Raw genomic sequence first — 16,301 nt, forward strand, 5'->3', positions numbered from 1 at the left:
TCACCCTGGAATAAATCTTTACCATGAGATCGAGCTTTAACTCCACATAATGTGTCTTTAGACCTCCCTTTGTGATGAATACAGGCTCTAACAGACAGCCTGAGTGTATTTCTGAATGGCAGCCAAGTTTTGATAGGGATACGAAGGGGAGAGCTGACCGACTCCCACGCGAAGTCAACTCCCTCCTGCCTCAGTCGCCTTCCAAACTCCCCTCAGCCTTCACTGCCTCTCTCACTCTCTTTGTCCAAAGTTCTTTCTTTCTTAAAAGTCTTTTCCTCCACTGTCTCACTCCATCAGATTTTTGTAAAATTCACCACCTTTAAAAAAAAATCCCTAATATGTAATTTGTGCAAACAGCCCATAGTCCTGCTTTACTGTTACATGACCCCCTTGGTGGTTTTATAACAATAGAAACTAGCTCTACTTTAATGACTGGGCTGTTCAAGGTTTACAAGCTGCACACAATAAATCAGAGTTAAAGGATGAAACAAATATCGCTTCGGCTGCGTTATGGGTTTCTAAAGGAAAATCTAAAGTCTTGTGTGTTACTGTGCTTTGTGGAAGTGTTGTCTGGCTGATGTGCAGCCTGTGAGAGCTGGACCGAGTAACTCTTTGGATCCTGTCACAGCCATGTGTTCCTGTGTTATTTTGGGTTTTTATTTTATTTTATTTTATTCTGGGTATAATTTCGTTTAATGGAGAACTTTTCCACATTTACAGTAAAACTCTGATTTAGGTCAGAGAAGGTCTGAATTTTACAAGTTAACATTATTGAATAAACCCTGTGTGGCTGAGATACAACCGGCTGGCTAATCCTGTCTTTTTTTTTTCAATAATTTTTTTTATTAAGCATTGCCACAGTGTCCATGTAAAGTGCATCAGAATACAGACAGTACATTGGCAACCGTGAGGTAAAAAATAACATGTACCATAATAATATATTTGGCATCTACAAGTTCACATTTTATAACAATCATTGAACCAAAACCCCTGGGACAGTGGACAAGACGGAGGGTGGTGGCCAGCCACAAATTTACCTGCACTATATGGAATTTAAAAATAAAAAAACAATGATACAGCAAAAGAAGAAGAAAGAAAAAAAACACCAGATTAGGTTCATATCAGTCAGGGGCAGTTGTTGGTGCTAATCCTATCTTGATCTCTCATTAATGTTATCAGTAGCAAAACACATTTGGAGCTAGCAGACCACGACCAGGTGTAGTGAGGTCTGATCCTGGTGCTGTGCTGCTAGCTTGATGTTATCACTTGCAAAATACAAGAGTGGATTTGCTTCTTTAACAAGTTAATATGATCCATGATATAATCCCATGCAGTATGGATTTTACCCAACAGTAAATGATGCAACAGTAGCACATGTGCATCATATCGATACCTTACTTCCTGTCTTAGCCCCTTGATGTTACGCTGTTGTTAGCTTGGAATGTGAAAATGACAAACCTAGATGACTTTCAGCCAGATCTGAAAGCTGGGAGTACGGTCATATTAGCCAGCATGCTTAGCTTAGCCAGCTCAGCTGCAGCAGAGGCTGGTTTGGAGGCACTGTAATGACAAAGAATGCAACTCAACAGTAATAAATGAGTTGAATCTACACATAAATGGACTCTAGTTTAAAAAATAAATGACCACCATCCCTGTCTCATGTAAAGCATAGATTATATTTCTTCACTAGTTTGCTGTATGTTTCCATCCCATTCAACCATTTTTTTTTATTTTAGATATTGTATTAATCCCAGAGGGAAAGGCACGCCACAGGCTAGGGTGAAGTGTCTTGCGCCAAGAACACACAACAGTGACTAGGGAGGAGTTGGGATCGAACCACCAACCTTCCGGTTACTAGACAACCCTGCTCTACCACTGCGCCACTGCTGTCCCCTGTACACTTTTCTTCGTTAACCACTGGCTCAGATCTGCTGGCAAACAAGTTCAGTCAATTTTGGACAGAGAGGAGTTGCTTCTCACCAGAATCCTCTGACTGTTAGGTTTGCAGGAAATGAGTGTGAGTCGATGAATCCTCCTCCTTTGTGATGAAAATAAATGTGTGTGAACTTCATTCTAAAGTTTGTGGAAACAGGTCATTGATATAAACATACATATTATTTATGAAAACAATAACTGTGAACCTTGACACATAAGCCTCTCTCTCTCTCTCTCCCTCTCTCTTTCTGAGTGGTTGCCAAGACAAACACCCTTCACACACAGACACACACATGCTGGTACACACTGTATTCATTTTATCTTTGGTATTAGAGCACAGAGCTGAACAATGTCACAGATTTCACACAATCACAGTGAGAGCAGGACAGCTGAAGCTGCCAATGGGCATTCTGGAAACCTGAGTACTGACCAATGAGCAAACAGGAAACTTTTGGGGACTTTCCAAAGATTCCAAACTTTTTTTTTTTTGCTCCACTGTTATTTTTTACATTGATGTGTGTACTGTTCTCACTCTCTTAATTTATGTAGGTGTATAGGCCTCCTCCTTTGCGATGTATGAAAGGTCGAGGCTGCTCTCTCACTGCATCATTTCATTTCAGGAATCAGGAGTTCTGAGGAAAGCGGGCGACCGAGGAGGTCGACACTCCCTAGAGAGAGTGAGACAGAGAGAGAGAGAGAGAGAGAGAGAGAGAGAGAGAGGAGGGCCCCCTTCACATACAGTACAATTACCCAGGTGTGTACACTGATAGTACCCATGTTGTGAGGCAACCTGTGAGGATGAAGGAGGCTTCACCAGTTAGGAGTTACATTTACGGTTATGTAAGTAAGTCTCCAGGAAATGACAGTAAATGCAGTGTGTGTGTGCAAAGCACTTACCTGCATGTGTTAAGTGTGTGTGTAGATTTACGTCCAGGTCAGTGTGTGCTTGTGTATAGTGTGTGTGTGTGTCACAGACAACATGACATGGCCAAAAGTATTTGGACACCCTGATGCATCGTTCATTTTAGCAGCCTTATTTTCTTAGTGTGGTCACAGGCCAAAGGAACATTAGAATCGTGGGGCAGGTAATACAAAGATGAGAGGAACAGTTGGAAGATCTCCAGACATGCTTTATTAGCATAAAGATGAAATTATAGAGCAAAAGCCAAATAATAATAATAATAATAATAAACCCAAGAAAGTGGAGGAACTTTAAACAAACTGAAGGCCTGCTGAAGGATCCATGGAGAGGACACAGTCTACAGAGAGACAGGGCTAAATACACACAAATCACACAGGAAAGTAACCAAAATAAAACAGGAACCAGGAACCCCAACCATAAGACAAACTCCTCTCTCATCATCCATGGACATGGAGTCAGTCATATCATGCCTCCGCTGGTCTGTTTGCTTTGCTCTTTGTTGTCTCAAAGGGTTGAAGCGAGTGTTGTTTCAAAGGTGGAAGTGAATGAACCTCCATAAGTTGGATATAATGCAACACATGGAGGTGTCCACATACTTTTGGCGACATACAGTGTGTCTGCACGCTGTGTCCTTGTGCAGTTTGAGGCCCACTTTGTGGTTTTCTATTCCTCCCTACCAATCTTTCTCTGTCCTCCCTCCCCCTGTCTCTCGCACTCTCTCTCTTTTTCTGCAGTCTCACCCTCCCTCGCTCACCCCCTCCCTCCACGTCATGCCAAATTGCCTTACACTCCCTGTTCTCTCTCTCTCTCTCTGCCTGTCAGGAAGAAATGAACAATATGACCTTTAGTCGCAGCGATAACATTCTCCCTCATGAATTCCCCGCCGCTCCGGCTTTCCTTTCACATTCTCACCAGTTTGTTTTTGCTCCCGGTGGCTCTGTTTTTCTTAGAAATGATCATTTCTGCACCTGGTGATTAACGAGCAGCACCAGGGGACTGAACATGCACTAAATATATGTTCACGCTGCAGCTCAGGGTTTCTCACTTCTGTTTGTATCTTCTCGTATGTGTCGCAGTCATACCTGTGGTGTTTTTTTAGATTAGTGTGAACACTGAAAAGCTGCAGGATCGACGGTGGGAATCACACCCAGAGGTTTCCCCACTCTTTTCCCTCTGTCGCTTTAAAGTAACCATCAAGTACAGCAGACGGAGCTGACTAAACAGATCTTTATTTATAGTTTGTCTGGAGTCTGACATCTCTGACATCAACATTGATGCCCTGGTCTGTGAGCCAGATCAGATTCAGAGAGACACCTGGATCTCCTGGTTTCTTGCAATACAGCATTATGGTTATGTGATGCTAGAGACCATTTCTCTAAAAACTGCGCCTGGCAGTACCAGGGAGAGGCCCAGATCTCCATCAGCTTCCCCCTATTCTTCTTCATGGGAATCCCAAGCTCCACTTGGGGGCTTCATTGTTTCCAAAGAGTACAAATGTGACCTTCCACATTATCAAAGCAGCCTATTGCAGCTCCTCCCAGGGGATCCCCGGCTGCTGATGTTTAGGTGAGTAAGTAGAAATTGTGAGTCATCATGCCAGACCCACTCCTCATTGTGAGGGTGAAGATCAGTTCTCTAAGTGACGTAGTCCATCAGGTTTTGTGACAGCATCAGAAGGAGATACCCAGACCTCCAGATCTCCAGCCACAAGAGCTGGTGGACCTTCTCTTCTCGCCCCATTATCATGTCTGATCACGTCCTCATTGTGACTGTGTGAACTTAAGAATGTTGTGGTTGCAGGAGGTGGAACTGTGACACTTCTGCAGCTCCTCCTGGGGGATCCCCAGCTGACAGATGGGAAATAGTACCCCAACAGGGGAAGTCAACCTTGTGACTCCTTGCATGGTAGACCTCCAAAGGAAGCCGTGCAAATCACAAGAACTGGGTTGTCCCAGTGCAGGGGGGGCAGCTGTGGGTAGTGACCAAAAGAACAAGATTGCAGATACAAGCAGCTTTCAGGGTGGCAGGACTCTCCCTTATAGACAGTCCTTCAGAATACAGTGGTTGCTCTTCTGCAATGAGAGGAGCCAGTTGAGGTGGTCTGGGCTCCCTTGGGCGCCTCCCTGGTGAGGCCTATAGGGTATGTCCAACCAGAAAGAGGTCCTGGAGCAGCCCAAAGACATGCTGAAGTGGTTATATACCTAGCCTTGGTATTCGCACAGAGGAACTGGAGGAAGTGGCTGGTGAAAGGGAAGTCTGGACTTCCCAGGCTGGACTTCAACCACAAACCAACCCTGGATAAGTGGAACATGTATGTATGGATGGATGGATGGATGGATGGATGGATGGATGGATGGATGGATGGCTGGATGGATGGATGGATGCCATCCTTTGAATCATAACCTCAGATTGTGAACCATTCAAGTGAACACTGAAGGCCAGAAGGACAAAAATCGTCCACAAAGGTTTGACCTCTCAAGCACCTCAAAATCCTTAAAAGACGGGTGCAGTCCCAGTCTGTAGTGTGCTTTAATAGTTGAGTTTTGACTTATTTAGGTTTGCATTAAGAACTTTAAAGGACTTGACCTGCGAGGGCAAAGTGCATGCTGGGATAAGCGCTCGGCTCCTCAGTGACTCCATGAAATTAAGTGGTTATGGAAAAAAACACTGCTTCAGTGAATACTCATGCAGAACTTGCATCGACTCGTGCAGCCTGTTTGGCAGCAGGCTGTAGTTTTGCCGGCTGGCTGTTGTTTCACTGAACCACACACACACACACACACACACACACACACATTTGGGTAATGAAGTCCTGATGGGCAATCGCACTCTAATCAAGTGTGCTTGATCTGAGTCGACAAACACTGAGCATGCCCGGAGGCACTCCAAATGCAGGTCTGAGGATGCTGGTTTGGCTGCTAATAACACACACACACAGACCTGTCTATCAAGAGCGGCAACTTTTCACTGCCACATGACCTAACAGGCATGTTACATTCTGTCACGCACACAGCCGATGCTTTCTGCTTCTCTGCAGGCTTTGACTTGAAGTGTGATTGCCAGAAGGATGAACCCAACGAGCAGAAAGTCAAAGGATTTCTCGGATATCCAGTGAGAGGTGAGCTGAGAGTAAAACCAGTTTTTCACGGGGATGACAGATGGAGGAGGTTTGGCACAGGCCTGTCGCTCTGGACGTGTTTTTATTACTCTGCAATAATCCAGGAGACATCTGATCAGGACATAACTCAAAGATACACTCAAGCTCTGAGATTAAAAAAAAAGTCCAACAAAGTCTTGATGTGTAAATCTATCACAGGAACGCCTTTAACTTTTACAATGTTCATAAAACCTTCAGATAAGTACAAGAAGAAAAGAACACGAATGAAACACAGATGATTCATGAGATGAATAATATCAACACATATTTTTAACGGCTGATTTACAGGATGGAGGCTCATGTCTAGAGGTGGATTTGGCGCCATCTCCTGTCAGGTTTTTTTATTGTGAAATTTGACACTGTCCTGCAAACGACTCCTACAAAAACAATAGGTTATTTAAAGTGATAATAAACACACAGTCACTGTGTGTCACTTTCTAGGTTCCCTGTATTTTTCCAGATAAAAGTGACACAATAAACCAAGAAACAGCACGTTAAACCTAGAACAAACAAATGGATTAAATCTGATTTGTAATGACTTTACTATGAAAAGATCTACAGTTTTAATAAGCACAACATCAAAATGTATAATTAAATAATAAATTAAATTAAATATAAAAATAAATAAATATAAATATAATATAAAAAATATTTAAAATTAGTTAATAAAACTACTGAAGAGCTAAACTGAAGTAACTTAACTTAGCTTAAATATAATTTTATTAAATTATATCTTTTACATATATAATTCTATTATATATTACTACATAATATATATTGCTACATAAAAATATATACAAAAAAACTAAAATTTTTATTTATTTATGCTATAATAACATGAAGCTATTTTTATCAAAAAGAGAAAAAATATTAACTCATTCATCCCTGTTTTAAACAAATAAACAGACACAATGTTGTAATGTAATTATGTCAAGTCAAAAAATAACAGGAGATAGACTACTAGTTCAAATGAGCTGTTTTTACAGACTTTATTATGGGGATTAATGTCAACAACAAAACATGATGTTTGGACAACCAGTGCATCACTGATGCACATTTAGTACATTAGATTCTTAATGGGTCTGTATGTGTAGATGAACCAGAGAGACGTAATATAATATTTTTTTTCTAATCATTTTTTTCAATCTAAAACACACACACAGTAAAACCAATGCCAAGGAATTTCATAGCTTTAACACAAGGACGAAAAAACCCCACATAAGATAATAACCGAAGGACCGACAATGAAAAACAACACACACCAAAAACTTAACTAAATCATCACGTCCAGTACCAGGTCTGGGTGGGATTTATGGGCCCTGCAGGAGTACATGTGAGCCTTTGTGTATTATCTTGGCTGAAACAACCTCTTGTATAACTCAACTTATATTAAAACCTTATTTATACAATATGAAACAATTTAATGCGTAATTTCACATCAGGAATTAAAATAACAGCGCTCGCTCAGAGCCCCGTTCTCTGACATGGTGTTTCTAACTCACACAAACCTGCATGTTAGGAATAAGCTGTCTGGACTCATTTCCCCTCACAGTGTCCTGATACTCAGTGTTACACTTTCATGAATAAGCTGAGGCGCTGCAATGACCACACTCAGTGTTTCTGCTGCCTTCTCCTTGGCTCGCCCTGTTTCGGGCCAAAAGCCAAAGACTGACGCTCGCTGCCGTCCGTTTTATTACATTCAGTCCGGGGCCAGCGGCGGTGTGGGAGGGAAACACGATAGTCCACTTGGGATCTCTTGTCTCGTTGTGATACAGTATGTCTCGCATTCATTTCACAGCCATCCTCATCACCGTCACATCAGTGCATTGGCCCTGCAGTACAGTGGTCGTTTGAGAGTGAACATGCAGAGAGAGTGAGACACGCTTTCGGACACCCAATATTGCACAATCCAGTGAGAATACACAGCTGTGAACTCTGGCATACTTTTACACACACACACACACACACACACACACACACACACACACACACAGAGTAGCTTGTCTTATGTGTGTAAGCAGACTGTTTCAGTGCATCATAAAAGCTTATTTCTCAGTGACTCTGAGCTTTAAAACCTGTCAGGCAGTATAATAAAGGCCCATCATTTCTAAGGGGTTTCAACTGAAACTTTTATCTCTGCTCTTCCTCCTCAAATCATCAGAAAGTTGTGATTCTTGCTGCAGGGTTGTGTCTGTGACAAATGTTACAACCTGTTATCACACTAAAGTAAATAACAGGCGGAATGCTTCTCGGAGTGAGTCACACCACAGTGTGTAGATCATGTGTGTGTGTGATGAAAATAAATGAAGCAGCATCTGTAGCTTAATATTCTCCGGCCTGCAGATTCGCATCAGTGAACCAGAACCAGTGTATACTTAGCGAGGCTTTAATGGACTCTCTCCAGACTACAGTGTGTTTTAACCTGATGTAGATGTAGTTCATTTCTGTAGAAGGGGGGGGCGCTGTTGATACTTGAAACTACTTTAATCCTCTAATAACACATGTGTCTTTACTAACTTAAAGGTAGACATTCAACTACTAATGTTATATCATCATCCGAAGCAGAAACAAGACCGGTGGAGATGATCCACCGCTCCACCAGTGAGAACAAGTAGAAACTAGCACTGAGTTGAGGTAAAGGCAGCAGCCGCCACTGTGAGCCGTACTGCACAGACCAACAGCACTGACTCTGACCCTACTTCTCGACGCTACGCTAGGTTATGTAGTGGTCCAAGCTGGTTAGCATGCCTACGTTTACACATGGACATCAAGTTAAATTGCCATTAAATTAGATTTTTTTTATTTATGTTTGTGTGACTAGATTTTCTTTTTTTTAAAACAAATAAATAAATAAAAGCGGAAAATAACGAGCCTTTTTGTATACTGCTAAATGATTGTTCTGTGCAAGCCTCTCTTTCTTTGGTCAGAATTATCAAGATGTTTTGGTTTTAGAGAGCTTAACTCCAGTGGTTTTACATTTTTAGAGGCTTTTTTTTTTAGAAGCAGCATCGACACTCTGCCCTCACACAGATCATGTTCTGGACCTTCAGCCTCCGTCTGCAGACTCAACGAGGAGCTCCAAAGTGCTCAGAACATCTTTGGTGTCACAGAGTGAAGAACGGTTCTGGAGCAGCCTACAGATTCTGGTCCAGCCAGCGGATGTAGTTGTTCATGCTCCTCTGTCCAACACTTGACATCATGGGCAGGAAGGCAAACACCATGCAGGCGTGGAAACCGTCCTCATAGTGGTCGCTGGTCACAGAGACACCGGCGTCCTGCAGGCGCCTGGCGTACATCAGCCCGTCATCTCTCAACACGTCAAACTCACAAGTCATCACGTATGCTTTAGGTGTCCTACCCAGAACCCCCTGCTCTGCAAGCAGCGGTGCCGCCCTCACGTCCAAAAGCCCCGGCACTTTCTTAACCACACCCGGTGACCCCGTTTTTTTAACAACCGGCTGGAAGTGCTTCCTGTGCTTAGCCGGCAGCAGAGCGGTCCAGTTCAGCTTGGAGCGGATCTCAGCGCTGAGGGAGGACTCTTCCAGACAGCTGTGGTTGTTCGCAAGGAGGACGGGCTCCAGGGAGGAGTCAGCTCCCAGATACTGCAGCCAGAAACGGGCCATGATGGGCCTGTAGAGGATGGGCACTGCCTGGTTCTGCTGGTAGGACGGGGTGTGGAAATCAAGCGCCTGCATCACGGGATAGATCAGCGCCTGGGCCTTAAACTTCACTCTCATAGTGTCCTCTAAGGCGAACTGCAGAGACAGGCGAGGTGAGAGGGGACACAGCATTCAAACAGTAAACAGGAACTTTAAAATTCTGGGACCCAACACTTGAACACTTGAGTGAACATGGATGTCACGTGTTTGTGTTACTACCTTCTGTGTCACAGCGGCAGCCAGGTTTGCCCCCGCGCTGTCTCCGGACACACACACCCTCTCTGGATCGATGCTGTAGCGCTCTAAAACCTGATCGGACAGGAAGGCTCGCGAAGCCGCTAAAGCATCATAGTACTGCTCAGGGAACACCGCCCACGGAGCAAGACGGTAACTATAGCAACAGAAAATGACTGGATGTCAACATGACTGTACACAAACACATAATCTGATCTTTGAGTGCAAATAGGGAAACAAAAAAGTCAGATATCAGGAGATTTATAACAACAATTGCTAACCCTTTTTTAAACAAATTTTTCTACTAAAGATTCATTTTTTAACCCTTTTTTTTTTTTTTTACACCATTTTCTTCTTAGCTTCCTGCCTTAAAAGCGCGACCGGCTCCGGTAGAGAACAGATTGAAGTACATGGTTACATGACGAACGCCCATTTAAAAAGTATTGTTATTATCCTGCTACAGTGGACCATTGTCTGCAGTATGATGTCTGCATACAGCTAAACTGTAACAGACAGAATGAAGAGTCAGCTGGAGCTCAGCTTTAGAAAGAGAGGAGAGTGAGGCACTGAGGAAGAGAGGTGAGGAAGATGAGAGAAGAGATACTGTAGCTGCATTAGAAACGTGTCAAAGAAAACAAATATATATCTCAGATAGATAAGTGAGGAGCGACAGGGCAAACAGGGAACTGAAGAGTGCTGTATGAACTTTGACTCTTCATTATGGATTTCTGACAGGCTGTCATGTTGGCTTGTTTGTCCATAATTTGAATGATTACTATCAGTACATTATTATTTTTTATATAACTGTTCATTATACAAGGTCCAAATGCAGTTCAGGATGACATGTGATTATTAAGCCCGTTCATATAAAAATGTACTGATTTGTACAGAAATATATGGACAGTGATTAAGAACAAACCAGTGTTGGTCTAGAGCCCTGGTCGGTGTTGAATAATCAAACAGAGGATCTGGAGGTCATACATTGCAATATTTGTGAAACTTACTCAACAGACACGATGACGGCATCCAGATCTTCTGCCATTTTCCGAAACAGGAGGTCATAAGAGCGCATCCCTGTAAAGCCGACAAACTCGAGTCAATGACATTGAAATCATATTCATACAAACTGAATACCCTGACATGTTTGTATTTATTTATTTTTTAGCCAACTCTTTATTTCCAGCTTCGACTATAGGTAAGTGGCTCATACTGCAGGGGCCTACCAGCCATCAACGCGGAAAACTATTCGTGTAATAGGCTAATAAGTTCACAGTGTGGATTAAGAAGAGTTTAACAACCTTAAAGCCGATTGCAGGACAAGCAGCTTTGTTCATGCACTCACGTCCACTGCAGAGAGCCCAGCCTCCACCATGGAAATAAATGACTCCTCTCTTCAGCTTCTTCCCTCCCTTCGGCTGAAACACCCGTGTGGGCACGCCTCCTAGCGTGGAGTCTGTCACATGCACGGCGGGGCAGGAGCGAGCCTCGATCACCTCCACCCAGGACACCACCTGGCTCAACAGGTGGATGCGGTGGCACACACCCAGGGCGTGAGCTATGTCACTCTGCAAATGCAAACAGGGTGGGGGTGGTACTGAATGGGTTTTACAGCTGGACATGTTTTCCTGTATGTTCATTGGACAGCTGGACATGAAGCGTATTCATGAAAAAACTAAGGCAGCAGTGCTGGAGGGAAAGGCGGCACAGCCCTGTACGCTGCATGAGATTATAAGATTTGTATGTGTGAGCAGCTTAGGTTGAAACCAGTATGTTGCAAAAGACTTCCACTCCCATGTGCAGTAGAACAGGTTGAAGGCCTTTCAGGAGGAGCGGGGTCAAAGGTCACTGTCATGCTATAGCACCAAAGTATGTGTCACCTGTAACTGTCAGACTTCCAACTACAGCCAAATGCAGTCTTATAATTTGTCTTTAAACTCTAAACTCTGACCTCTTTAGTATGAATGTATATCCAGTACAGGCTGTTCGTGCTGACATAATACATGTTTTATAGTTTTACATGTTTATATTTCAGATATCTGTCTCCGTTTGTTACATCAGCTGTCAGTGCATCACTCACCGCCTGCATGCAGCTCCGGAAGAGCGCGTCCAGCAGCATCAGCTTCCACGGCTCGCTCACCCCGCTCGGTAACGGCAGGTAGACGTAGTAAGCGACCGCCGAAAGCAGCACGGCTCCTGCCAAACGGAGCCTCATCGTGGCGGCGGCGGACTGTACCTGCCTGGAGGTTACTGTTTACACGGGTACACCCTCATCCGCGGAACCAGGCGGTCGGTGGCTGCGCCACAGATCGACGAAACGCGGAGGAATGACCCCGATTTCACAATAAAAGCCCACGATGTAGTTTGAATCGATTTTTAGACGACACCGGAAATGATTTGTGTTTTATTTTGAAATGTATATTTAGGAAGTAGTTTTAAGGCTTGTGTAACGTTGCTTTTCGAGGGAAATGTAGTCCTTTAAGTCTGTAATCATTAACTAACGTTGAGCAAAATAAAGCATTTATTTCATTAAAGCATATTTTGTATTTATTTATTTATATTTTTATTTTAAAACAGAAAATAATTTCTCATATATAACTTTCGGACACTAAAATTAGTCAATGTGTTTTATTAATTAAAAAAAGGCAAAATGTTTGCACATTCTATTCAGATAAAAGTGTGTTGAAGTATATTTTGTAGAAATAAACATACATACAAACTTAAAATATCAATCAATGAAATGATCAGAGAATTAATGTTAAATGTTTAAAGCAACATTTGATAATGTGGATACTTATATACTACTGATATAAATATTTTAAGCTTTAAATAAAAATGGTTAAAACAACAGCCTCTATTAGCTATTTTTTCCATAAATAATATTTTTAAAAACTCATCCCCTCCCTTCTCTGGTTCTAATAACAGTGGGCCATGTCTGCTGGTTATTAGATGTCTGCCCTCATGTTCACAGCTGTGTCCACTTGATTAACAAGCTGAGAGAGGGAGTTTTTAAAAGGTGTCAGTGTTACCTTGATTCACTGTTCTTTGACAGAGTTTGTGGTTTACTGTGGCTGTAGCCATGGTCTGTTTGCTAAGGTTAGTTTTTTTTAAGTGTTTTAAATGACATCAAGCAATTTGATAATAAAATGTGTTACTGAAGTGTGCTGTAACTTATATCTTGTCTAGATGGTTGGTGCTGTTCTTACTAGCTGTTGGAAGACATCAGGCAAATGGTAAACTTTCTTACATCGTTGCTAATTGAAGTGGTTGTATGCAGGGACTAAAATGTTTTCTCAACAGCTCAGCCCAGTGACTATCAACCTGATTCCAATGGCTATAGCACTGGAGGGGTACCTGCATGGGGCACTGGTAGTGAGGATACAACTGAAAATCAGGCAAGTGGCTACTACACGCTGTATTTGAATATCACACTTTTGCTGAAATAAGGGAACAAATGAGAACTCTGCCAGAATTTAATCTTGATCCATTTATCCTCCACAGCTACCAGTAGAGGAATCTGGGTATCCAGAGATCCCCCAGCAACCCAGCTATTCACTCCAGCAGCCTCAGGTGTTGAATCCTAACTACCCCCAGCAGGCTGTCATCCAGCCCCAGCCACCCCAGGTGCCCCAGCAGTCCGGCTGCCCACTTCCCCACACCGTAAATCCCATATCGCCCCAGTTCACCCATGTATCTTATCAGCCTCAGTGGCCTCAGATGGTGCGGTGGCCTCAGGTGACTCAGCATACTAGTAACCCAACTCGCCAGATGCAACAGTATAGTTATGTGCTCCAGCAACCCAGCTACCCACTGCATCAGCCCCAGGCCCCCCAGCAGACTGGGTTCTGGGCCCAGCAGCCCCAGGTGCCCCAGCAGCAACCTGGCTTGCGACCACTGCTGCCCCTGCAGCCCCAGCAGCAACCTGGCTTGCTGCCCCCGCGGCCCCAGCAGCCCCTTCAGCCCCAGGCGCCCCAGGAGCAACCTGGCTTGCTGCCCCAGCAGCCCCTTCAGCCCCAGGCGCCCCAGGAGCAACCTGGTTTGCTGCCCCTTCAGCCCCAGCCCCTGCAGCCCCAGCAGCAACCTGGCTTGTGGCCCCTGCAGCCCCAGGCGCCCCAGCAGCAACCTGGCTTCCGTCCCCTGCAGCCCCTGCAGCCTCAGCAGCCCCAGGCGCCCCAGCAGCAACCTGGCTTCCAGCCCCTGCTGCCCCTTCGGCCCCAGCTGGAACCTGGCTTGCAGCCCCAGGCACCCCTGCAGCCCCAGGCGCCCCTGCAGCCCCAGGCACCCCTGCAGCCCCAGGCACCCCTGCAGCCCCAACAGCAACCTGGCCTGCTGCCACTGCAGCCCCAGCAGCCCCAGCCCCAGCCGCAACTTGACTTCTGGCCCCTAAAGCCCCTGCAGCCTCAGCAGCCCCAGCAGCAACCTGGCTTGCGGCCCCTGCGGCCCTTGCAGCCTCAGCAGCCACAGCAGCAACCTGGCTTGCGGCCCCTGCAGCCTCAGCAGCCCCAACAGCAACCTGGCTTGCAGCCCCTGCAGCCTCAGCAGCCCCAACAGCAACCTGGCTTGCGGCCCCTGCAGCCTCAGCAGCAACCTGGCTTGCGGCCCCTGCAGCCTCAGCAGCAACCTGGCTTGCGGCCCCTGCAGCCCCTGCAGCCTCAGCAGCCCCAGCAGCCTCAGCAGCCCCAGCAGCAACCTGGCTTGCGGCCCCTGCAGCCTCAGCAGCCCCAGCTGCCCCTTAAGCCCCAGCTGCAACCTGGCCTGCTGCCCCTGCGGCCCCTTCAGCCTCAGCAGCAACCTGGCTTGCAGCCCCTGCAGCCTCAGCAGCCCCTGCAGCCCCTGCAGCCCCAGCAGCCTCAGCAGCCCCTGCAGCCCCTTCAGCCTCAGCAGCAACCTGGCTTGCCACCCCCGCAGCCACAGCAGCCCCAGGCACCCCTGCAGCCCCAACGGCAACCTGACTTCTGGCCCCTGCAGCCCCAGGCGCCCCAGCAGCAACCTGGCTTGCGGCCTCTAAAGCCCCTGCAGCCCTTGCGGCCCCTGCAGCCCTTGCGGCCCCTGCAGCCTCAGGCACCCCTGCAGCCCCTGCGGCCTCAGCAGCAACCTGGCTTCCGGCCCCTGCTGCCCCTTCGGCCCCAGCTGCAACCTGGCTTGCAGCCCCAGGCACCCCCGCAGCCCCAGGCGCCCCAGCAGCAACCTGGCTTGCGGCCCCTGCAGCCTCAGCAGCAACCTGGCTTCCGGCCCCCGCTGCCCCTTCAGCCCCAGCTGCAACCTGGCTTGCGGCCCCTGCAGCCCCTGCAGCAACCTGACTTCCGGCCCCCGCTGCCCCTTCAGCCCCAGCTGCAACCTGGCTTGCTGCCCCCGCAGCCCCAGCAGCCCCAGGCACCCCTGCAGCCCCAGGAGCAACCTGGCTTGCGGCCCCTGCAGCCTCAGCAGCCCCTGCAGCCTCAGCAGCCCCTTCAGCCCCAGCTGCAACCTGGCCTGCTGCCCCTGCGGCCCCTTCAGCCTCAGCAGCAACCTGGCTTGCTGCCCCCGCGGCCCCTGCTGCCCCAGCAGCAACCTGACTTCCGGCCCCCGCTGCCCCTTCAGCCCCAGCAGCAACCTGACTTCTGTCCCCCGCAGCCCTTGCGGCCCCTGCAGCCTCAGCAGCCCCTGCAGCCTCAGCAGCCCCTGCAGCCTCAGCAGCCCTTGCAGCCTCAGCAGCCCCAGCAGCCCCAGCAGCAACCTGGCTTGCGGCCCCCGTGGCCCCTGCCGCCCCAGCAGCAACCTGACTTCCGGCCCCTGCTGCCCCTTCAGCCCCAGCTGCAACCTGGCTTGCTGCCCCCGCAGCCGCAGCAGCCCCAGCAGCCCCAGCAGCAACCTGACTTCTGGCCCCTGCAGCCCCAGGCGCCCCAGCAGCAACCTGGCTTGTGGCCCCAGCAGCCCCTGCAGCCCTTGCGGCCCCAGCAGCCCCTGCAGCCCCTGCAGCCTCAGCAGCCCCAGCAGCCCCAGCAGCAACCTGGCTTGCGGCCCCTGCAGCCTCAGCAGCCTCAGCAGCCCCAGCAGCAACCTGGCTTGCGGCCCCTGCAGCTTCAGCAGCCTCAGCAGCCCCAGCAGCAACCTGGCTTGCGGCCCCTGCAGCCTCAGCAGCCCCAGCAGCAACCTGGCTTGCGGCCCCTGCAGCCTCAGCAGCCTCAGCAGCCCCAGCAGCAACCTGGCTTGCGGCCCCTGCAGCCTCAGCAGCCCCAGCAGCAACCTGGCTTGCGGCCCCTGCAGCCTCAGCAGCCCCAGCAGCAACCTGGCTTGCGGCCCCTGCAGCCTCAGCAGCCTCAGCAGCCCCAGCAGCAACCTGGCTTCCGGCCCCTGCTGCCCCTTCAGCCCCAGCTGCAACCTGGCTTGCTGCCCCCACAGCCACAGCAGCCTCAGC

The 16,301-nt window shown here is 47.6% G+C and overlaps 1 protein-coding gene across 1 annotated transcript; it reads right to left on the reverse strand.

The window, feature by feature from the left end:
- Positions 1–6,988: 6,988 nt before the first annotated feature.
- LOC114452927 (neutral cholesterol ester hydrolase 1-like) lies at positions 6,989–12,227 on the reverse strand. The gene is made up of 5 exons (XM_028432454.1): positions 11,985–12,227; positions 11,250–11,472; positions 10,912–10,981; positions 9,893–10,064; positions 6,989–9,769 (listed from the first exon to the last, which is right to left on the reverse strand). The coding sequence occupies exons 1-5, from the start codon at positions 12,117–12,119 to the stop codon at positions 9,149–9,151; spliced, it is 1,221 nt and encodes a 406-aa protein (XP_028288255.1). The 5' UTR covers positions 12,120–12,227; the 3' UTR covers positions 6,989–9,148.
- Positions 12,228–16,301: the final 4,074 nt, after the last annotated feature.

This window comes from Parambassis ranga, chromosome 20 (assembly GCF_900634625.1).
Source record: "Parambassis ranga chromosome 20, fParRan2.1, whole genome shotgun sequence".
Classification (NCBI taxonomy): domain Eukaryota; kingdom Metazoa; phylum Chordata; class Actinopteri; family Ambassidae; genus Parambassis; species Parambassis ranga.

Excerpts from the sequence above, each read along its gene's own strand:
- LOC114452927 (XM_028432454.1), bottom strand. The coding sequence starts at position 12,119 with ATGAGGCTCCGTTTGGCAGGAGCCGTGCTGCTTTCGGCGGTCGCTTAC. Across the intron at positions 10,982-11,249 it reads CTGGGCTCTCTGCAGTGGAC|GGATGCGCTCTTATGACCTC; the intron begins GTGAGTGCATGA and ends TCGGCTTTACAG. Across the intron at positions 9,770-9,892 it reads CTGCCGCTGTGACACAGAAG|TTCGCCTTAGAGGACACTAT; the intron begins GTAGTAACACAA and ends CTGTCTCTGCAG.